The sequence below is a fragment of the Dromaius novaehollandiae genome, chromosome 21 (assembly GCF_036370855.1).
Source record: "Dromaius novaehollandiae isolate bDroNov1 chromosome 21, bDroNov1.hap1, whole genome shotgun sequence".
Classification (NCBI taxonomy): domain Eukaryota; kingdom Metazoa; phylum Chordata; class Aves; order Casuariiformes; family Dromaiidae; genus Dromaius; species Dromaius novaehollandiae.
In genome coordinates, this window is record NC_088118.1 from 6,646,520 (window position 1) to 6,669,941 (window position 23,422).

General features: G+C 47.9%; 1 protein-coding gene across 1 annotated transcript in view; it reads left to right on the plus strand.

Moving 5' to 3' along the window:
* Nucleotides 1-1,003: 1,003 nt before the first annotated feature.
* The window catches only part of LOC112981583 (uncharacterized), a 116,232-nt gene continuing 93,813 nt past the window's right edge, over nt 1,004-23,422 (plus strand). Inside the window, exons 1-2 of the mRNA XM_064524070.1 lie at nt 1,004-1,203; nt 3,543-3,671. Of these exons, the coding sequence (XP_064380140.1) occupies nt 1,004-1,203; nt 3,543-3,671 (329 nt within the window). The remainder of the gene's footprint in view (nt 1,204-3,542; nt 3,672-23,422) is intronic.

A 23,422-nucleotide genomic window follows, 5' to 3' on the forward strand; every position in this document is an offset into this window, starting at 1 on the left:
AACCCAACAGGCGTGACTTTTTAAAGAGATTTTTGATAGGAGTCCCATTTACTCCTTTATTTGGCTTGGGAGGCTTCAGTGGAACAGATTTCTTTACATATCCTTGAGTGTTATTTGATTAAGGTTATGACTGCTAATAAACACTGAGTCTATTCTCCTTCCCCACCACTTTTAATTCAGGATAACTCTGTTGCCGGCGTGGGATTACACCTTTTTATACAGGTGCAAGGGACTGGAGTGCCGATTGTACTCCGCTTTCATCAGTTTATCAGTGTGCTGCTCGTTTCAGGAAAGTTTGTTCTGACGTATTCCAGCTTTATAATGTAAGAGAAAAGAGAAATGGGAGGAGTGCCAGGGGTGATTCTGGCACAATAACCGCTTTACTTCCCTTTCCTTCACTCTGCCGTTTACAATCGCAAATTCTTCTATAAAACAGCTATGAGAAGAGCAGATATTGCATAGGAGTAAGAAAACTCCAGGCTGCAGAATCGAACCAGCCAACAAACAAAACCCTGTTTGCAGTGTAGGAGAGAGAAGCAGGTTCTGTTCAGAAAGATGGGAGGAAGGAAGGAGAGAGGTGAAAATAGGACGGACCAAAGAGCAATAATGTCAGGCTGGGACCGCAGAGGACTCTGCTCTACCTGTCATCTAGAGAACGAGTGTGTTTCTCAGAATGATTAGTCTTTTCCTGTGTAAGAAACTATTATTTTAAAATATTCATAACTTTTCAGGAAGCAAAACAGAAGAAGTGATATAGACATGCCACCTACGCAGCATCACTACAGTTGCAGCACGGCATCTTAGCCAGTACTCAGAGAAGGCTGGTAAGTGAATCATAGTTAAAAGCAGTGACCCGTGGATTAAGGAAAGAGGTGGACAGGCTGATCCAGGGATGTATAGATTATCTGGAGAAAAAGAAGCAGAGACTTAGAGACTCCCTGTGGTCATCAATGTCTAAAAAATGATAAATATGCAAAGTGTAATGAAGGGCAAATCTGCTTGCATGTACCCAGAATCCAAACTCCATGCAAATGAAAACTCAGTTGCACTGAAAAAGCACACGGAAAAGTACATGTCAGTTGGCCTAAGAACAGCATTTAGCCCTCCCTACAGCCATGGCATACCTGAACGCACAACAGAATACGGCTTCGCGGGTGCATATATCCATCTGCACACACTGCACATCCACCTCCGAGAGCTCAGGTACCACCGTACCGGTGACGGAGTCTCTGATGCACTTGTCTCTTATGGCCATTAAGGATTCATAAGAGCACAGGGAGCTCCCTATCTGCACCAAGTGCTTCTGTGGCCCTTGGGGGCCTTGATGCTGTTTTCCCGGACGGAAAGCGCAGTCTCTCCACAACAGTCATCATAAGTCTTTTGCTGTGTGGTGCACTAATGAAAAGCTGTGTGGGCCAGTCCCTAATTATGACCATCAATTAAGCTGTCAGAGGGAGCTCCCAGCCTTAGTTGTTTCATTATTAGACTTTGGGCCTTGATGAGCTGCAATCAGGCATGACAAGTGCGACCTGAGCAGAGCCAGGGAGGTCTCCACTCCCCTGCCGAGCTCTGGGGCTTTTGTACTAGACCTTGCTTCTCAGGTCCGGGGCTTTACCTCCTGCACTGCAGGGAGGGAGTTGGGAGCACAGAGGAAAAGGAGGAGGAGGAGGAGAGCGCCACGTGGCATGGTGCCACGATCGCCTTGGACACAACTGGCCATCTTTGCACACTCCTACGTTTGCTGGTTCTTCTGGGTTTGTTGGCTTTGTTGTTTTGAAGGCAAGAGGCTGTTGTTGTAACTCAGCACCTTTAACTTAGGCTTCCTGTGTAAGAGCTATAGGACATTAAGCCATATGTGTTTATTTTCAATACAAATGTTAGACAGGGATGCATCCAAGTCACAGTGTCTTTTAGCCACGTCTGTCTTTTGAAGTGCTGCGAAGGATGGTGCTTGGGGACTGTTCTTCCACTCAGTGGTCCCTTTAAAATTCACACTGGGTCCAGTGGAAAAGAGACACGCAGATGGTGGGGTCTGATGACAACAGCACTACCAGTTTATTTGAACTAGGGCCTTTATGGGGAGATGTGTTTGTTTTCTCAGACCGCACATTATTAACTAATCCCTAGACTTTATTTTTATAGTAGCATTGTGAGCAACTTCCTACTTTTCCCCCCTTTCCTCTGTCAGAACGTCTTTGGCTCTGCGGTTGCGTCCTAGGCTGCTGCTGCTTGGGCCGGGTTTCCATTCGCGGTCCCGCCGCAGCTGCCGCTCTCCTTTCGAGCTGAGAAAGAAACCGTTCTTCCAGTCAGAGCCCTGGACTGGGAATTTCTTTGTGCTCTTTGGAAGTCGTCAGCTGTGACCACTATGCATCCCCTGTTCCCTGATAGTACGAGGGGGTGATAATCCTTCTTTTGTCGTCCTGGAGTATCCGTACCATTCTTGTCCCAGTACCTTTGTCCATCTCCTTTCCCCAGCTTCTCCTCTTTCAGGAATACTGTCATTTGCCACATGTCTGTACTAAGTGGAGGAGAGCCCATTTCCAAAAGGCCTGAGGTTTGTTTGAAAAAGGACCCCAAATCCAAACACTTGCAAGAGCCTTTTCTGAAATAAAGCATAAATGCCGTAAGAACAGGCTTTACTGTAAGCTTTTTGATATGGCCTATTTCTTCGTGGACTCAAGAAACCTTGAGATAAGCCATGTCATTTCTGCAGCTGTGGAACAACGGGGAAGGGACAGGCTTTTGGGCAGTGGCTTCTCCTAGCCAAGTTTCCCACCTGTGACTTCTGCAAAGAGTCTCTTCCGATCACTTCCAGCCTCTGCCTGACAAACAGAAATCTGAAATGAAACAGCCTGTTCTGGAGGGATCATGGGTGCGGGGGTCTCCGTTGCATAGCCCCACACAGCTGTTAATCACCAAAATATCTCTGGCTCCCAGCAGCTGTCTGGTGTTTATCTTAGCCTGGATATCTACTGGGCCAAGCCCAGAGAGAGCAGGCTGTTCAGCCAAGCCAAATACAAGAGGAAGATAGATAATTTGCACACAGTGGTGTGCACGTGTATTTTGTGTTTGTGTGCGTTTGTATACATGGGTGTATGCATGCAGGCTGTGTTTGTATCCTACTGCTGTGCCTGGAAGTGCACGTCAGTGATTTTTGTTTGAAATAAATGCGTGATTTTGTGAATGTGTCGGTGCATACAAGAACTGGCATTCTGTGGACCCAGTGTAGGTGCGTTGTGCATATGGGTTAGCTGTATGTCCCGGTTTGTGTTTCCAGGTGTGTGACTGGGAGTCAGGTACGATTTCTTATGCAATAGTTGCCTGTGCTTTCTCTAAGCTTTATGAAGCGTTTAAAACAAAGAGTCGACACACAGGGCTTCCTACTGTCTTCCAGTATCAGTCAGCCCAGTGACATCAGTTCGTCTGAAAGACAGTTCCCTGGGACATCTGTGTCTCTTCTGGAAACAAGGAGGAGGGAGAGGGTTAAGCAAGTGAACTCTCCTGTATGGGGAAGAGAAGGTCAACCTTGTGACTCCAATTAGCGAGTCCTCTCAGGGCTGTGGGGGAGATGGAGTTGATATAACCAGGCTCAGCTGGGGCTCAGGCCTCAGACTCTGGAAGGTGTGGGTGAACGAAGGGACTCTTCTGGGGTGTCTGGAGTCCTCTTTGCGGTAAGAGGCTTGTGGGGGCGGAGGGGAATAAGAGATTTGAGGAGCAGTAAGGTGGATGTGAGCATGTTTTGCCCTGACTTTTTTTTCTGGGTTGATTTAAAACTTTATTTCTCCCTGTTTCCCAGGTTGTTTCAGTAATGGTCAGATCATCCTAAGCTACAAAGACCTGGGTTTCTGTTTGTATGCTTGTGTGACGGGGTAGGATTTGGTGAACCTGTTGGATGGTAAGAACAGATCCAACTTCTTTCATAATAAAGAAGTGAGTTTATTTAAGTTTTTGAGCTCTTCCTAACACGGCTGTGTATGAAGCAGTTTAACCATGGTAGTGTTGTTTTAATGCATGATGTTATCAATGCCAAGTGTCTAGCTAGCCATGAGCTTGGGTCATCTAATGCTGTGAAGCTTCAAACTAACAGGCTTATAGTTCTAACAACTTACCTAGCAGTTGGTTGTGTTTTTAGATCTTGTTCTGGAGGGAATGCTGGGTCCTTATGGTAACTGAGCCTCCCCTGAGTTTTAAAGGCCACCAAGGACTGCATGAGTTAAGAGCTGGTTTTCCAGGCTGTTATATGCCTTTGACCTTTCTAAGTCTTGGGGAAAGCTGAAGTCTTGCCTCTTAAACGGAGTTCTCCAGTGGTACTTGCATAGAAAAAGCTGCAGTGTTGGCTTTGGGAGGCTGGGATTTTTGGTAGATGGGAGGCTGAAGGCCTCTGCGGAGCCGTGTTTTGGGCTGAATGGTGCCGAGTGAGGGGGCGTGTTCCCTTGTCCTCTGTTTACCTCTTGCTGTCGGAGTACAGCGAGTGTCTTGCCTAGAGATTGTGCAACGAACGCCAGGGCTTCTTCCAAAGCAGTTAGGCTTTTTTGGCTGTGAATGCCTGGATTTCTTTTAGGCCCAACTCTGGTATTTATCAATTAGTTTGCTCTAAATCACAGGAACAGCCACAGCTGTCCTTCCCCTGCAGCTTGGAGCACCCATTTCTTTCTGCCTTAGCTCATCCAGCAATTAGTGACCCACAGGGCATCCTGGGCTGCAGCAGCCTCTACATCTGTCCTGTCTTCTGTGCACACAGCAAAGCCTGAGAGGATAAGAGAAGAGAAAGAAACTGTTGCCCAGGAGGCCTGTTTAGGGAGAAATATGCCTGCACTGTGCACCTGCAAACAGTGAGGCCGAGCCTGTGGTTTGGGAGGGAGTAAGAGGTAGAGGGGAACTGGGGTTTGAATTATGCCAGTGGGCTTTTGAGGACAAGTCTGAAGGTTTGGTGGTGATGAAGAGTGACAATGTCAGCAGAGTATTTGTTAAGACTCCCGTTCTCACCAAAAATGACAATCCTTTGTGCTCTCTAACCTAAGCTTTCTGCGGTAGGTGAGAGACCTGCCTGTGCAGAGGAAGAGACTGGTTTTCTGGAGGGTGGGAAGAAGGGGGAAGGCAGGAATTCATCTGGACCAGACTTTCTCACAGCTGGTCGGCTGTTTCTTAATCTGCTAAAAGCATGCTGGAACCCATGGGGTTGCTGAAATACCTGTAGAATGAATGTTATCTTTGAAGAACTGAGAGTCCTCTAAATGGCAGAGGTGAAGATCCTCTCCTCTGTGAAACTTAACTTGGAGCTGGGAGGGCATTTTTGGATGGACATGTGGGATAGGAATAGTAATGTCCTGAAGAGGAGAGTAAAAGCAGTCTCTCCTTTCAGTGAGGAGTTCAGTGCTGGAGAGGCTCTGCGTGGAGCTTGCCACTGTGCATTAGGGAGATGATGGTGGAAACAGCTCAGGAGGCATATTGGTGACAGGCACATCCCAGAACTGTCTGCTCTGTTTCTTCTTTTGCAGCCTTGTTTCTAGCCTTGTAATGGGGAGTGTAACCTCTGGCTTTGCTTCATTGGAGGTGCCTGCAGCAAAGCTAAGTGGAGCTGATAGGTTGGGGCTCCTTTTCTGGAGCTAGTCCAGCTCAAAGGTGGTCTGGGGACAAGTCTAAGAGTCCTGGTGCTCAGGATGTGCCTGGGCAGCTGTAGGGCTGGAGATGGTGGTGCAGACTGAGTGGCATGCTCTCCTGGACCCCCCCTCACTACCAGAGGCAAAGAAGCACCTCAAGTCTTGAGGGAAATCCCCAAACTCTTCCTTTTTGGTTTGGGGCCCCAGCAGGCAGTGGGATGTTGAGGGAGAGTGGCCCAGCACTGCCACTGAAGCAGCCCCTGCCAGCCAGGAAGCAGAGGGCAGGTGGAGCAATCACATCAGCCCCCTGTGATGGCTTTAAATTGAAGTCAGCTGCAAGGCCCCATCTTGCCTGGGGCATTCAGCTGAAAACAGAGCGGGTGGAAGGACCTGCCTTGAAGGCTGTGGAGAAAGGTGATATGCTGAGAAAAGTAAGTTTGGAACTGGCTGAGTGTTGCTTTTTGCACATTTTTGGTTGGCTACCCCCTTGGTTTTGAGACTGAGAACAAGCCAGAGTTGCGCTGCAGCAGCCCAAGCTGGTAGCAGCAGGGTTCCTGTGGGTATTTGCAGCTTGAGATGCCATCTGTGTGGGGATGCAAGGCAATGAGGAAAGGCCACCCTGAGCAGTAAGCCAAAGGACCTATAATGCAGCTAGTGCACCCGGCGTGGCAGGCAGGGATCTTGGCTTGTAACCACAACCTCTTGCGCAAGGGCTCTGTTTGAATTCCTCTCCTTCCCTTCCTGTGTTCCTCCCTTTATGCTCTTGCTGGCACTGGTAGCAGCCAGCATTGCCCCTTGCCTGCCTGTTTCCTGATGTGCCTGGCACGCGTGTCTCCTGTCTCCGTGCTGGATGCTGGGAAATGCAGAGAGGGGAAGGAGGAAGCCTAGCATAGGTGTGATCTTCCTGTTTTTCTAGGTGTCCTGTGAACCTGTTGTGCTCAGCTGGGTTGGGGAAGGAGTTGTTTGGCGAGCTCTCTTCTGCTGTGCCTGGCGTTGTCACTGATGTTTGCTTTAATTAGAAGTTTTGTTCGTTAAGTTCTGATCTAGTGCTCTCACTGTTGTATGGGGCATACGTAGGGGGCTTAGTAAACGTATGGGTGATGGGACACGTGCTTTATTTGTTAAATGGAAGGGTGCAAATACCTGAAAGCATAAAACCAGTAATCTAGGTGTTTGGGTTGTGATATTAAAATTGGCCATGACAAATGATATTGGAGTTGATGTCCCCTCACAAAGCGATGGGAGAAATGCCTCTGTGCCTGGAAGGCCTGTGCGTAGGGTATGGAAGAGCAGAAGATGTATGGGGTAGAGTTCTGCATGCTTCCTCATCTCTGCATAGCTCGTGAGCAGCCACCCTGCTCCGTTCTTCAGGTTCTCAATATCTCTTAACTGATGCTTAGTGTCAGTTAAAGGCATTTGGTGGCCCACTGTGCAAGTCACCATGGGGAAAATGACGTGCTTGCACAGAGATGTGGACATTGTTGCTTGCTTTCATGTGCTCCAATTTAAACAAAATGATGTTTTCAAATGAATCCTGTGGTTCTTGTTGGGGGTTGGCGGGAACCAGTGTCTGCCTGAATAGTCAAAAGAAGGTTTTTTGCATGGAGAAGATTGTGGTTTTGAGTTAAGCTAGCAAGACTTCTGCGGCTCGCTTAGTGACGCAACTCTTGCATGCGGAGACCATCTAGAAGTGTGTTTGAGCCCTACTGCATGAGCTGCTTCAGTGGCCAGGCTGTCTTTGCAGGCAGACAGGTCACCTTCGAGCAGTGCCATGAACTTCAGCGAGGCTCTGCCGATGAGTGGGGGGGGGGGGGGGGGGGACTTTGCCCCGGAGCTTGGCACCAGGCCCAGGCAGGATTGAGGTCACTTCTATTGACCTGAGCTGCCTTGAAAACAATCGTCTAGGTGTGAAAAAATCCACTGCCTAGTCCCTGGTCCCTCGGCTCTGTAGTCCCCACCCATTGTATTTTTTAAATATTCTTAACGATCTGTCATTTTGGCCAAGGCTTACTTGGCGATTTAAGGATCCTTGTAACAATGAGACTGCAATGGCCAGACAGAGGAAAAGGAGCAGGGGGGCTTTCTGCTGTGTGGGGGGTGTGTGTGTCTTTTTTTTTTTTCTTTTTTCTAACCCCCTTAGCCTTTGCTTTAGTTGTTTTCAGCCCTGCAGTGATTTCTAACAGCTGGCCCAGCTATCATCCCGATCATGTTGCTCTGTGCTGCGGTGCAGAGTGAGCTGGGGGGACTTGGCAACCAGGCAGCTGTCCTGGAGTCTGAGCCACGAATGAGCTCAGAGGGGGAAGGAGAGAGGCTTGGATGGGAGAAGCTGTATTTTGTTTTTTAAGTGAGAGGCTGCCAGTGCTGACTAGGTCCAGGCACTGAGCAAGCAGGTGCTGCGTGTGCTTTGCCCTTCCCCGCGTGTCCTCCCCTGAGCATGGGGGTGCATGGACCCTCCTTCCCCGCTGCAGCCCTCGGGGTGAAGGAAGGCCATGAAAAACACTTCAGACTCAACCTGTGCCTTATTTCTGCAGTGCTGGGCTGTGGGGGTGGCTCACACCTGACCTCCAGCTCTGCCGGTGTACCTGAGGGCTGGCTCGTGACAGGTCTCAGCTCTTTCCACCCTGAGGCCCTGCACACAGGTGTGGGGGGGTTTTTAGCTGTATTTTCACACAGACCTCAGTTCTGAGCAGCAGTGCAACCTGCTGACTGTCTGCCCTACCAGCTAGACTCTGGATCCTAAATGATAAGGTTGCATCTAAACATGTTCATTTCCACCTAGATCCGCAGCAGCTCTTGCGGCTTCCCTCTCTGTGCCGAGTGCAGCTCTGTCTGTTGGCATCAGGCAGTGTCTAATGCCTGCAGCATCTGGAGGACTCTTGAGCCAGTGTGGTGTGTGGTATTACGAGGGTATATGATGCTGTACCTGAGGCAGGGGTGGGCCCGTATTGCATGCCAGTGTCCTTCAGCGTGCATCCCAAGCTGGTGTGCTGTGCAGGGTGAGCGTTGCCAAGATTTGCTTAAAGTAATGCAGGTAGGCACAGTGCAAGGGCATGATTCTTGTCTTGCAGAGCCGAACACACTCAATAGACATAAGACCCCCCAGTAATGCAGGGTCTGCGAAACAAAACCTCCTGGCCTGTGGAAGCTGCCCGAGTGTTGCTTCTGAAGCAATGTGTTGTGAACTGGGGGCAAACCAGAGAAATGTTGCAGTGTTTTCCTCAAGTGCAAAGAATTTGGCTAAGTACCACAGCCTCCTGCTTTTAAATAGGTTGCTCTTGCTTTCCTAGAGGGTACTGGCAGCTTCACTTTAAATGTGGTCACCGTGGGATTCTTCGGAGATGTTGATGATGTGTTGCAGGATGATCTCCAGTACACGGTGTACAAATGGTAGAAAAGGCTGAAACTGAAACTCTTGTGAGACTTTGAATACTGTAAGTTTTAATACTCACGAAAATGAGGGGCTGTTATTTCCTCTAGATGTGGGCCCTGTCAATGTTGTCCACATAGCTCTGCTCTTCCCCTTTGCTAGCAGGCTTTGACTCCTCCAACTCCTGATCTGAGCTCCTTGCAGTGCTCTGCAGCCCTGGGTGGACGCAGGAGCTGGCTGCTCCACCTCTGTCCTGGCCATCTGTACCCGCAGAATTCCAGGTGGGCCTGGGTGGTACTGGCCAGAGTGACTGGCTCCTGGCCTGCAGCCTTGCCTGTGCTTTCTATGGTGGCACTGTGCTGCTTAGTCTCTTGCTTGCCTGGACCCCCGACTCTGACCTTCTCCTGGACCCCCTCAGTGCTGGTGTGTGCTGGTTGCTGTGGGTTTCTTCTGGGATGATGCTCTCTGCGTCCTCCACTCTGGACCTGGGGCACTTGCTACTCTTTCCCCACAACTGTGCTATAGCACATCTGGCCTGATGTGCTGCACCAGTGCCATATAGTCATGAAAGATCAAGGTTTTGTCTTGCTCTGAACAGGCTGCTTTGCTTTTGGTGGAGGGTAAGATAAAAAGGCCTGGACTAATGCTGTGGTGAAGGGGTGCTGAAGGGGTGGTAGTTTTTGAGCTTCTTGGGGTGGGGGGTTCTTCTGAGCTCTCCCCTCTGGGACAGCTAGATGGCAAACCTCAGTGGGGCAGTGGCAAGCAGCGGGCTGTGGCAGAGCTCAGCCATGTGTTATGAACGAGCGGTCTGCAGCCCTGTGAACAAACAACGCTTTATACGTTAATAGTTATTGCAGATGCCAGGTCTCTACTCATGTCTTTCCAGGCAGCTGCCTAGGCAAATGCTGTGCTCTGGCAAGGAGCAGGGCAGGAACTAGCTCTAGTGCTGGCAAGCAGGCCAATAATAGTATGTGGAAATAACATTTTTCTCCTGGGCTTGTCAAGCTGCAATGCCCTGGTGCTCTCCCGAGTGTGTGTGTGCTACCAAGCAGTTGTTAGAGTAAAGATTTTTTGTTGTCCACCTGCAACTGCCTTCCCCTGCTGCTTGCTTTGGGAGTTGGCAAGACTGGCAGAGGAGAGGCATGTGGTGATTGTATAAGTGCAGTGAATGCGAAGGGGCTGGGGGAAGTGGTCTTAATTCTTCTACATGCTGCAGAATTGCAGTGGTGAGTTGCACACTTAAATTAAGACAGATGAGTGCAGTGTTTGCAATAGAGCCAGGTCTGTGGTCTCTTCTTGGTTGGTGCTATAAATGCCACAGATGCCTTAAGCTGTCTGGCATGCAGCTATTCTTCCTAAGATAAAGAATAGGAATTTTAATGTATGACATTGAACTTTGAAGAAGGCTTTGGCACTGTCACAACTTTCTCCCGCAGTCTAGCGGAAGTAGCTCCGAGCCTCCATGCTTCTCCTCCTAAAAATAAAGCGTGCTTTGCGGTGTACAGCAAAAGAGCACTAAGAAAGCTGAACTCCCTGCAAGCTATTTCCTTTGAGCTCTTGATTACACTACGGTATGATTCAGGATGGATGATGTTCTAGCTGTTCCTTTTGAATACCTCATGGATGTCAGTAACAGCTGTGAGCAATTTATTTTGGGTATAGTCAGTTAATATTTTGGTGAAGTGCTTTGAAGATGTACAGCATCCTCAGATGCTGAGTATTGTTTCATTATTATTACTATTTAACATCTCTAGCTGAACTACTGTCAGACATCCTCACTTAATAACCTATTTGGTGTCTGGATCTCTTCTGTAAAGGCAGATTTTTGGCAAGGAGAATGGTAGAATGATATAATAGAGCTTGCAGTTATATAGTACCTGTCATCTGAGTCTCTCAACATGCTTTACAGGCACTTGTGAATTCTCACCAGTTGGTAAAGCTGTCTGGCTTTCTGTGTCTGTGCAGATGAGGAGAAAAGGAATGACCTTTCTGAGGTCATGCGGGGAAGGCCTGCTCTGAGCCGGAGTCTGGTGTCCCTGCTCTGGTGGCACGGCACCCTTTGGCTGCAGTCGCACTGCTGGCCTCGTAGCAACTTCTCCTGCCCCTTACAAAGGGATCTGGCTAATACCATCTTCTGTGTGCTTATTTTTGTATCGGGAAGCTTCAGACTGGGCTTTTTTTGCCACGCACAGGGCTAGTTTCTGCACAATGCAGGCTGGAGGGATGCAAGACGTACCAGGCAGATGGGAAAGCAGAGAGGGAATGACTTTGGAAATCACAAGTTTAGCGTGAGCTTCCTGTCCCCTGGGTGCCCAAGGTGTGCCTTATAGGCTTTGCTTTTTGTATTTTTGTGTTGCCACCTAAAGAATAGTCCTTGAGTACTTTAAATTGTTTTCTGGCCAGCCGGAGTGTTAGCAGATCTCTCCTAAGAGCTATTTGGGATCGTGTGCGAAACCAGTCTGACCAGAGGCCGCCCATCAATATAAAACACTCCTTAGCAGGAGTGGATTGCCAGGTAGCGTTGGCAATCTGAGCTGGTCCCTCTGTGCCAGGGCAGAGCAGCTTTTCCTCTCCTGTGGCTCTTCAGACAGACTGCTGTCAGTCCTCTGCCCTTCATCAGTAATGAAAGCACTTAAAAATTGGTATCAGGAGTTATAATTGTGTGACTAGCAGGCAGTCCATCATGTCTTGGACGTTAAGATCAAGTATGGAAGACTTGGAAAGCAGTTCATCCCCCAACCTGTCCCAGAGACAACATATAGCATGAAAACAAAAAAATGAACTGGCACTGCTATTCTGACAGATAGAGAGCAACTCTTCATAAAGGACCTCTGTGTTTTTCTTCCTGCCAAGAATCATTTAAACAGCGGTCATTAGTGACTTATCTTTCTGAAAACACTAGCGAAAGCTGACATCTCAGTGAGAGACTCCATCAGTCAATGTGCGCTGGTGGAGAGCAGCTGTCTCCAGCTACAGCTGTTTGCACCGTATGCACATGAATCCTCCTCCCTTAGCCACATGCTGGGGCATGGTATTTACAACTTGATCTTAGGCTTATGTATGTCTAGTACCAAAGCTAGGGGTGACTGACAGTCCAAACAGTGCTCGCAGGGAAAATCTCCTGCTTGCTCAGAGCTTTTGTCCCTGGGCTGCAGAAGGGTTTTCTTCAAGCCCTATTTCAAGCAGTGAGAACTCGGCCTGATAACCAGGCGTTAGGACCAGCCATCAGCTAGGTGAAAGCTTCCCTAAATGGCCATCAGTTGGATTGGGGATTAGGCTGCGTATACTGAGAGCTATAGATGCCACCGTTGGCAGCATATTTATCCTCTGAATGTGCTTGTTGAGGTGGGGATAACGCTGTTTCCTTAAAGGTAAGGAAGAAAGAGCCTGAAGGCTGCTAGCTGCCCTAAAGTCTCTTTGGTCCCTTTGTCTCCCATTAGTGCTTTCCTGGGATCTCTGAATTGCTCTTAAGTGCCCATTTCTCTCCCTTTTACTAGGTGCAGGGACTTGAATGGTGTTTTAGCTGGCTCAATATGGCCCTTAACTTGCCCAGCATGAGAGGGGAGTGCCTGGCAGCAGTGCAGAAATGTAAACCCAGAGTTTCAGATCTTGGCTCCCTAGAAAAGTCTGTGGAAAAGCCAGGCAGGGTTGAATCTACAGATGTGCCAGCCAGGGGTTTTGGAGTTCCTCATCTGTACCAGGGTTGTGCGTTGAGACACCCACTGAGGGTGATGCTCTGCAATCGTGTCTTCTGGTCAGTAAGCTAGAGTTAGAGCACGCAACCTGGTAACTCAAACCATCCTGTCGTTTCTGTGGAACTTTAAAGTCCAATTTATGACTGTTAAGGCCAAACTTGAAACCAGTCTACTCTCTGAACTGTGCTTTTCTTGCCTGTTCAAATCCTGGGAGGTAAGCCAGCTCTGGAAGTGAAGTCACTTTTGAAGATGGCTGCTCTCCCCAGAAGGAGGCTCTGAAAATTCCCATTGTAATTAAAACTGATCACTTTTTTCAAAAAAACATCTTATGAACTTGGCCCTGACTCAGTCCTTCCCAGCTGTCCTCAGATTAAAAAGAAAAAAAGACACTGGCACTGCAAGAACTCTTTTTATGACACAGATTTTATTGCTTAGGATTCAGCACATTGACAGGCTATAAAAGTTTATTGGAAACAGATACAGCCTGTCAATGGGTTGACCAATGCCCCTGGCTGGGATGCGTCCTCGGGCTTCTGGTGGAGGGATGCTGGTTTCCTTTCTCTGCGTTGTTTCTGTATCATCGCTGCGGAGAATTTTGCGTTGTTTCTGTATCATCGCTGCGGAGAATTTCCCGAAGGGGGAATGCCCACGGTGAACCGCCAGCGTTGGCAGATGGAGACGATTCATTCCTGTGCAGAGAGGACGTGGCGCTGACGAGCTTTGTGGGGAACTTCTTGGGACAAAACACATGCCTGGAGTTACACGTGTGAGTAGGTCTGTCTTTGGTGGCCAGCTAGCACTTACATTAAACATATTCCTATTAATTTAAGGATAGCTTCTGCTACCCCCTTGGCATCCTGTATGAAGGGTACAAGCTCCTCTGCACAGGGGAGCATCCATAGCACAAAACCCACCAGATGGGGAGAGAACCTCCCCCTTTCCTAGGACCTTAGAGCAGAATTTGTAGTGTGCTAATTGAAGGAAAGCCTCGCAGTGCCTCCCCCTTGTGCCTTCACAGGGAAATTCCAGCAAAATGCCGTAGCTGGACAATCCTGTTCCAGGATAAGGGTCTGGGACACGTGTTTGAACCACTTTATTCCACGTGTTACTCCACGTAGATAAATAAGGTGAAAGTCTGCCAAGGCTGTTGCTCCTGCCCCTCTCCCAGGTGGTAGGACCTCATGCAGCTTTTAAAAGAAAGCTGTGTATTCTCCTTGAGCTTGGTATGAAGTGAAATAAGCCCCTGACCCTTACTGAATAGATGCATTGTTTTCTCAATGAGAGACCATCTAGAACAACAGAAAAGACTGGCTTGGAAAAGACTGCTAGTAGTCATCTGGTCCAGCCTTCTCTTTGCTACTTGTGTGCTGGTGGTGGTGGGGACATCCCAGGGATCTAGACTCTAATTACCCTGCAGCTGGTTGTCCACTAGAGCCCAAATTTCACAGCCTTGGTGTGCAAGTTTCCTAGGCCCCTGCTCTGGCAGTAGCTAAGCCAAGTTACAAGGCCTGGGCACCCCTTGGACTTAGAGTGAGGTGGTTTGGCCATGGTGGGGAAAGTGCAAGTAAGGACCTCTCTTGGATGTGTTTTGTGGCTGTCTGCGACACAAATGCTGAAGCATGGATGAGTGGCCACTGTCAAAATGGCATGCCAGGGGTCTCATTTTGGTGGTCCAAAAGCAGCATTAATTGGCTTGGAGGCTTTGGTTTCACTGGAAGCCAAGCTGAAGATAATGTGTTTAGTTTCAAGACTTTTTTCATGTTTTCACCTATATTGAAGTATGCAGACTTGATTCTGCTTAGAGTACAATATTGTTTGTACTTGTATGAGCTCATGATACTTGCAAAATCCTTGTCTTGTCCTATGTGGTTTGAATGTAGAGAGGGCAGAGCTAAGGTGATAGGAGCAAACTGAAGGTTGCCTCTTTTAATTCTTGACTTTTTGCTTCTGCAAACTACCTGGTACACCTTTAGCATGTGTTCTTCCTGAACATGTTCAGTAAGTCAAGAAAGGGTTTGAGGGCACCAGGAATTGCCCCAGAAAATGGTGCTAGCCCATTCCTATGGGGCTTTGTAGTTTACCCTGCAAGCAGCTCTTGCTGATGATTTCGGTCAATGTGCCATATTGTGAACAGCAAGGAGGGATGGCTTACATCAACATCTGCTGCCCCTGTTAAAAAGGCAGCTTCATGTTGAACTCCTTCAACTAACTCTGTTTGAGTCTGAGCCTTGAAAGTGATACGGTGTTCGCAGATCTGTGAGCTTGAATAACTCTATGCATTTGAATTGTTTAGGAGACGCTAGCCAAAAAGCTCCGTATCCAGTCACCAGACCCCTCACCTGGTTGGCCCATGCCAACGTAGATGGGCTGTCAGAAGTGGTTTGCTAGTGGAGTAGCATTAGGTAAGAACCCTGTTTTTTGTATCCACAACAGTGCTGGATCAAGGTTGCCGCGTGTCATTTCATCACTCTGGCAAACTGAGGGCTGGCAGTATGGAACCTTATTTTTAATAAAGGAAAAATCTTTGCACTTCCATTCTGCATCTGTCAGCGATCTCACTTGGCTGAGCCCTGGAGGAGTTCATCTGGCCCTCGTGTTAAGGAAAACCAACAAATTAGTACAGATGTTTTTCTGAGAGCTATGGGGATCAGGGATCAGTGATTTAATACTGCCTGATATTTGATAGGGGACGCCCAGGGAATATGTGCTGGAAACCAGGAAGTAATATTACATGAAATCAAAATATAAATATGTTCCTAAAGGTTTAGGTAATTTTTTGCAATTTCCCCTTGTATAATCTTAAATGAGGTCCCTCCTCTTCTCCTGTTCTTCATGCACTTGCTTCTGTAGGAGGCTTAGTCCTTTTGAGCTGCCTTCAGAATCCACTGGAGTAAAATGGAGGCTTTTCATGTGTTTTTGTGGGCTTTGGCTCAGCTGAGGAGCCTGCTGAGGAAACCCAAGAAGGTTTTTGAAAAGAGGAAGGAAGAAACTCGGAGGTGAGGGAGGAAGTAGCCATAACCATGGGTGCCGGTTTGCCTTTGGGAAGGGTTCAGGCTCTGGGGTACTTCATTCGCTGTGCCCTCCCTGTGTTTTCCGACCCCGAGAATTCACGAGGATTTGCATTGGTGAAAATACGTGCAGCTAGAATGGCAGATGTGAGGATGAGTTGAATGAAACCTGAGACCAAAGCCAGCTTTGTTTCCTAGTGCTCTGGTTAGTGTGGCCTAACATGCAGTACTAGCTTTTAGCTGCTTTACAGTCCAAGCAGGCAACCTGAGCAACATCAGTGAAATAAGGCTCTGAGGGCCTAGCTGTAAGTCCTTCTGAGCTGTGCTCAACTTTCAGTGACCATTTGACCAAATGATGCTTAAATTTAAAAACCCTGCTGGGTTTTCCTTTGGAAAGGAGGCAGCATGGAAATCACTGTGACCTAGCTTTTCTTACTCATATACCAACAAGCTGCTTATCTAAAGGTTTCTGGCGATTACTAGATTCTTGGTGGTCTGAAAGGGCCCGAGTCTGTCTTCTCTGGGTTTTTGGTGTTTTGTACTTGTTCAGGTGTATGAGATATGAAACCAAACTTAGGAAAGGAAAGTAAGTTCATGTTTCAGAAGTTCTGGATTTTAGACATGTCTGAGTAGTCCTGTGATGAACATGAGAGCTCTCTGCAGTTCTTGACTGTTCTGGCTTGACATTTGAGACCTCAAGATGCCTCATAACTGAATCTTTGCCTGCCACATCTCCACTGTGGCCCTTCTCCATTGCTCAATGGCTTCACCACTGCAGGGCTGGGTTTACTGATACCTAAATAAGTCACAGCAAGAGAATTCATTCACACCCTCCAAAAACCACAAGATATGGAAAGTTGATGTTATTCTTGACTCTCAAAACATAGCAGTAACAGAGATGAAGTCATATAGGCTCAGCAATGACTGTCGAGGGGATTTTGAAATTGTTCACAGACCCTCTGCCTGTCCATCGCAGAGATGCCCAGGGTAGGCCAGCTGTTTGGCAGAATGGGGGTGATATCTGATGCATTTAGCTGTGTGCTAATGACTCTTACAGTGAAGAATGACTTTCCTCCCACGCCTGCCACTGTTCCACCTGGAACTGGTGGGGACTCCCCAAAGCAGGCATAAATCAAGAAGGTGGCAGGGTTGTGGTTAAAAACTCCTGAGTCCAGTATTACAGAACTGGCCTTTTAGTAAAGGTTGCACCATGGCTGACCTCCCAGGAAGGGGCAAGGGAGGAGGGCTGCTGTTAAGCCTCAGGCAGGGCAGAGATGCAGCTGGAGAGGAAATGCATCCTTTGTGTAATATAGGACTCGAAAGCATTAGGTGGTCTGGCTGTTGGTTACCCATTGCTTCATACCGGAAAATCACGTGGACGGCAACATTTTGGCCACTTCAACTCGCCCTCCTCCCCATTTCTTTTTCTTACCCTTGGGCGAGGGCCCAAAGACATCACAACATGTAATGTACTTACTAGTCCCTTACCATCCATATAGGATAACGGTTTGTTCTGGCTGTCGTTGCCACTTCTGCGTGTCGGAGGCACCTCTTTGGTGTGTACTTGGAGGTGTTGTCGGTATTCTTGCTTGGACTTAAGTTTGCGCGGGTTGGAGTTTTAACTAAATGAAGCTTTTGTCAATGTCATGTAGATGTTGCACTGAAGATGAAACTAATTAGAGGGAAACATGCTTCTCGGTTGTGGAAGTGTTGAGCCAAGGAAATCCAGAGCAGGGAGTGAGAATGTTCTGCACTTAACACGGGGGAAATTCCAGGGATGGCTGCTCCTTTTCCTTTGCTCATTCTGTTGTGGCTTTCCACAGCATGTGGTGACTCAGGGATCGCTTGCCCATCTTACCCCAGAGTTTCCTGGCTTGCGTCAGGGCTTTTGTAACTGTTTTGATAGACCTTCCGCAGGGATAGGAAGGTTGAGATTTTTGTAAGGCCTCGGTTGGCTTTAAACTGTGAAAACTTTGTACTCTTTTTACATCTAGCCTGCAAGTTTAAGGAACTTATTCAACTCTGAAAAAAATTTCTCAGCTTAGTTTGACAAATCTGCTTCCTGTAAACCCAAGCTGTTGGCATTTGCTGTTACCCTCCTTTAATGCTTTATTAATGAAGTTCTTTTACAGCTGTTCCATTATTTCACCTGGGATGGGAGTCAGGGTCACAGGTGGATAATTATGTGGGTCATCCTGTTTCTATCCTCTTAAAACTCTGGCATAGCATTAGCTTTCATCCAGCCCTCAGTGTTCCAAAGACTTATTAAAAACCAACATTAATGATCCGGAGCACTCTTTGGCCAGGCCTTTTAAATCTCCGATGCAAGTTCTCTGGTAATGCTGATTTCAAAATACCTCATTTACTAGCTGTGGTTTGACATCTTTCTTAGTTACTGTTGGATTAGAAACTATTTCATCATCACATGATACAAAAAAATTCCCATGGCTTTCTTCCAAACAGAGAATGGCTGCTGTTATTGTTGCAAGACCTTGGAGCTGTGGACATAGCCCTCTTCTGCTTGGCTAATTGCAGCTGTATGTATTGCAATGAGCCGATACTCCTAGGGGGGTTTGTCCCTTTGAGTTACTTGATGTGCCTGTCCCAAAGAGAAAAATGCAGGAGCTGCCCTGTTTCTGGGCTGGTAGACCCTCACCATGTAATGAGGTACACAGCCCAGAGCGTGGGTCTGGGGTCTGGGAGGTCTTGCTGCAGTGGCAGTGCCCCTTAGCTAACTCATCCTGCAGATCTGCAACTGCAGCAGGGCTCACGTATCCTTTTTCTGTTCATTCTAGCTGTCCTGGTCTACGCAGCTGAGCAGGAAGGACAAAAATATCATTTAGGGCAGGTCTAGCTAGGTGTGGTGCTGCCTGCGTACCATAACAGAGCAGGCAGCATCTCCTGCAGCCCTGTATGATGCAGTGAAGTCTCTCTCCTGCAATGGAAAGGAAAAGGGGGAGGAAGCCTTTTTGCAGTGACGACTACTGCCGAGTGAGAGGGTGGAGAGCCTTCTCCTCACCAGACTCAGGGAATCTCCTTGCAGTTTTAGATGTGGGTCCTGGCTGCCTGAATGGGACTGTTGGTTCATAACACGACAACGATCAGGTGGTGGTATTATGTGGCAGGAGGCCTGTTAGAGGAGTAGGAGATGCATTATGTGCACCACGTTCAGAAAAGGCTAACTGGGATGCCACTGAGACGAAAAGCATGCATTACTGGCAGAAGATGTGTTTTCACATGGAAGGGGAGCCAAGGAGCTGGCCAGTCTAACCAAGAATACTCCAGGAATTTTAATGGAAGGAAGGTGGTCTGTGGAGAGACGATGCTAACACTGAAACATGAGGGTAAAAAGGGGAACAAAGGAACAGTGAGTTAGCAGAACGCAAGGAAGCAACAGCAAACCTGACAAAGGCAGAAGAGAAGACATCCTTTAATTGCTAGCACAGGAATGTGAAGCGCTTGGCTAATGCATGGAGGAACTGGCACTGCACATCTGAGTATGGACTTGACCTAACTGTTACTGAAGTGTGGTGGGAAGAAGTGGAATACAGAACACTGTTGGCCACAGGCAGGGTGTGGGAGTGAGTGGGCAAAATGGTACTACGTGGGTGTTCACGGCTCTCCAGTCACAGGAAACTTAGTGAATCCTATGTGAAATTGCGGGTGGGATATTAGCGTGGTGGCGTCTGATACCACCAGACTGTTCCAACTGGCGAGCAGGGTGACTGCTCTGTACGTACTCTAGATGCTGGTTTAAAGACAAACATTGCTTTGGAAAACTCACTTAGAGAAACATCTGCTGGATCACTTCTGTTGCTAGTTCTTATGCTTTGATTTAGCTCAGTTATTTCTGATTCACTTTAAATTGAGTGTTGTATCCAGCGTGGGAACCTTCCTGCCTGTCTTGGTAGGTGAAAAGCAACCGTGTAGAGAATGAGAGCTCAATAATTGCTCAGATAAAAGTGATGGTGACAGTTAGTCCCTTAGTAACGTATGCTTTATCAGGCTTTTCACCCAGCTGTGTTGCAGTATATTCACATGTGCACATTTGGATCTGTAGGAGCTCACTTGACCAAAGTGAAGGCAGCAAAGCCAAGTATGCTGGAAGAGGAAGTTCAGATGAAGATGTGAGAATAGAGAGTTTATAGCTGTTCTAGTGCTGCCTCTCAAAAGCCAGGTCCCCCAGCTGACAGTTGAGCAGAACCTGCTGCGATGGTGGCTGCATCTGCTGACCTGGTGGCAGAGTGAGAGCTAGCTCATGTCCCAGCAGTTAGGGCTCAGCCTTGGGTAACCACCTGGGCAGGAAGTGTAGGGGGATCCCAGGTTGCCATAATGGGTTTTTTCTGCTTCAGGCAATAGGTTTAAAAATAGCCTGAGTGCAAATTGCTTTCCTCTTAGTGCAGACCTACCCGGAGACTGAGCTTCACAGTGGGACAGTTGAACTGCTTGTGTCTGGGAGCAGTGAAGGGACCTTAGCTTCCATGCGTGCTTCTATGTTAGTTTTTGCACCTCCGTGTTAACTGAATGCCCACTGCCCTGGGTTTCAGCCCCTTTACCGGATCCAGAATTGGAGATATTTGAGAAGCTAAACACAAACCGAGTGCAATTCAGATAAACTCACCCTGTGACCATCCTGCAAATAAACACGCAGCAGTATGATACAAAGGAGCTCTACGCCTGTGGTTTGCTCGCGATGACTCCAGACGTCCTTCTGAAATGGCATGTTTGAATTATGCAGTTGTTTGCCTGATATTTACTTGAATAACTACTTGCTGTGACCTGGAAGAAAACAAGTAAATGTCAAGGAATAATAGCTATTACTCATGACTGATTCTCAACAAATTAATTGCCTTTCCTGATTGGGTAATCAGATACGGGGCTAGGGAAGAGGTCAACTTGTGCATCTCTAAGATTGTTGGCATTGTATTGTGGACCTTTAACTTGGGAAACATGGTCTAGAGGCTGCTGCTAAAAGGTAGATGTAAGCAGGAGAAAACCAGACATGGAACAGTTGTTAACGGTTTGCTGCCAAAACACAAAGCTTTATTAAGTGAGATTTTGCCAGGCCTGAAAAAAATGCTGAGACCCGAAGTGTTTCATAATCCCTGAGGTTCTGGATGATGGAACGGGGAATATGCGTGTCAGTGCTGCCAGCTGGGGAGGTACCGCGAGCGCACTCGAAGACGAGATCAGCATTTGAAGTGAGTGAGGTGAGGAGAAACACCCACCCTTCTGGGTGGGGAACAGACCCCGGATATAATGTGTCATGGGCAAGGCTTATGTTTGCTAAATCACCAGGTGCCTAAATAGAGAATGGAGAATAACTGGCTAGCTAACAGCTGTGCAGGGGAGGATTTGGAGTTGACCTAGGCCTGACCATGAGCTGTTTGTGGTCTTCTATTTTTTTTTAAAAAAAAGTGCCAAGTGTTGTGCTGGGATTTATGGAAATAGCTGCAATCCTTCTTCAAACTGAGCATTTGCATGCTCTCAGCTGTCACTCATAGGAGCTGTGATTTTAGGCTGGGATGGCGAGGTGGGGGGAGGCATGTCTTAGTTACAGTATATGTACACGTATACCTACTTCCTTCTGTTAGGTGCTGAAGTGAGGAGCATGTTCATCTTAGGTTCCCTGTAGACTTGGAAGCCCCTTCAGGGAGTGATAGGGAGGATTGAAGGTGTGCAGTGCCTGGTGGCAATGTACCCCTCTCCGTTGACCCCCTTTAGGGAGCTTTTAACTGGTGAAGTTTCTGCATTTGGATCTAGTCATCAGGCTTTTGAATAAAAGCCACCCACATGTAGCAAACTTGTTTTCACTGCTTTAAGCCCTGGAGCAGCTCTAACAGTTTAATAGGGAACAACCTTCACTGGAAACCACCCTCTGTTTAAGACCACCAGGAGAAAATGATTCTGCTTAACAGTAAGAGCAGCTTTTAAGTGAAGGTATGGTTGTGTGGGATTTGAACTTGGACAAGCCCCTAGCAATGAAGGTACCCGGTATCACCCAAAGCATCGGGACTAGCACGTACCAGTTCCCTCCATACCTTGTTGGAGAGCGGACGACTTCTACTGCATGGTGGAGGTGGGATCTAACCCACCTCCCTCGCTTTGCAGATCTGGTGCCTGTGGCAGGTCTCAAACCACTGATAGATGGAAAGCTAGAATACGCATCTCCTCCGTGCCACCTAGTCAGCATTACTCATGTAGAGAGAATTTGGCAATAGATCCACAGTGGGAATATAATACCCAAACATTGTGGAATAGGTCACTTTATGTTGCAGAGGATTTGCTATGTATGTCTAAGGAAAACATCTTTAAGATTTCCTGGAAGGCATTAGGTCTCTCAGTTTCAGTGTGATGGTTTTAGGATTCCCATGGGATTTTAACGATGTGCTACAGGAGAATTTGCAGTATCCCATGTGCGGAAGTTAATAGATGTGAGCTGGGAGTCGTAAACCAGGTTTGGATGTCAAGTTTGTTTCGGGTATTTATGAAACTCTTTGGAGGATTTGATAGTAACTTAAGTGGCAGCAGGACTCTTCCTTGTAAAAGATAGCTTTAGTCTCCGAAACTAGCTGGTCCTGCTAGAGGGGAAGGTGGATGCTCTGGAAGGATGGATGTGGGAATGAGGATGCAGAGTTCATTCCCGGCACTGCTGTAGTCTGTGTGCGACTTCTGGGCAAGTCGATCTGAGTCACAGAAACTAGTGATAATGATAATCCTTCTCTCCAGTCGTCTGGCTGGCTGTTAAGGCTGTGGACTTTCTGGGAGGGAACGTGCTCTTTTTATTAGGGCTGTTAGCATAATTGTGGTGCCATCTAGGGGGCCCAGTCTAAGCCCTGAGCACATACTCATGTGTTTTGCTGAACCGCAGTGAAGCGGCCCAGTTCTCGGTGATGTGCAGCTCTAATGAGGATGGTTGGGAGCTCAGCCTTGCTGGAAACGAGACGCAGGCGTTTGTTGTGCTTGGAGACAACCGGTCCCTGGCTCTTCCCAAGCATTTCTACGAGCGTCTGACTGCAAAACTTGACAGAGTATGCCTGTTTGCCTGCAAGTCTGGATGGGTGAAAACTGGCAGTGCCCAGGGAATCGGCAGGGATCTAGGCACTGCTTTAAGGGCTGAAGTGTGGCTTGTGCAAGCTCCACGAACCTGACTTTGTCACCGCTCTCTGGCCCTAAATCTGCGATCAAGCTTATCCATAGGTGTTCCCAAATGTTTTGGAAGGACATGAATGCCCGGTGGTGGTCTGAGGCGGGAATGCAAGCGGGAAGTGACTCAGCATGCTCTAAAGCACACAAAAGAAATGTTTCCCTGAAGTGAGGGGGATCAGTTAATGTCGCTGCGTGGAAATGAGAATAAATGAAAAGCTCACCAAGGAGAGAGCTTGCTTTGCAGGGTGCCAAGATCTCTCTGTTCGTTATCAAAAAATGTAAGCAAACAACAAATTAAAACAAATTACATTTGCTTCCCAGGCCTCTGTCTATACAGGGGATTAAGTCTGGCTTTGCTGTCGATGACTGGCAAGCAGGGCTGCTGTATCACTGCAGCCCTCTGCAAAGTGCGGTTCTCACCAGAATTAAAGATCTGCTCCGCAGCAGGGCTGGCACTGCTGGCTGGAGGAGGATCAATGTCAACTGGTGTGCTGCAGAAAGAGCTAGTGAAGTAGGAGCTGTGCAGGAGTGTGCGGGGGTGTCTGCATGCTCTTGGCTCATTTGAAAACTGGGGTTCGTGTACTACCAGTCACTTAGAGCTAG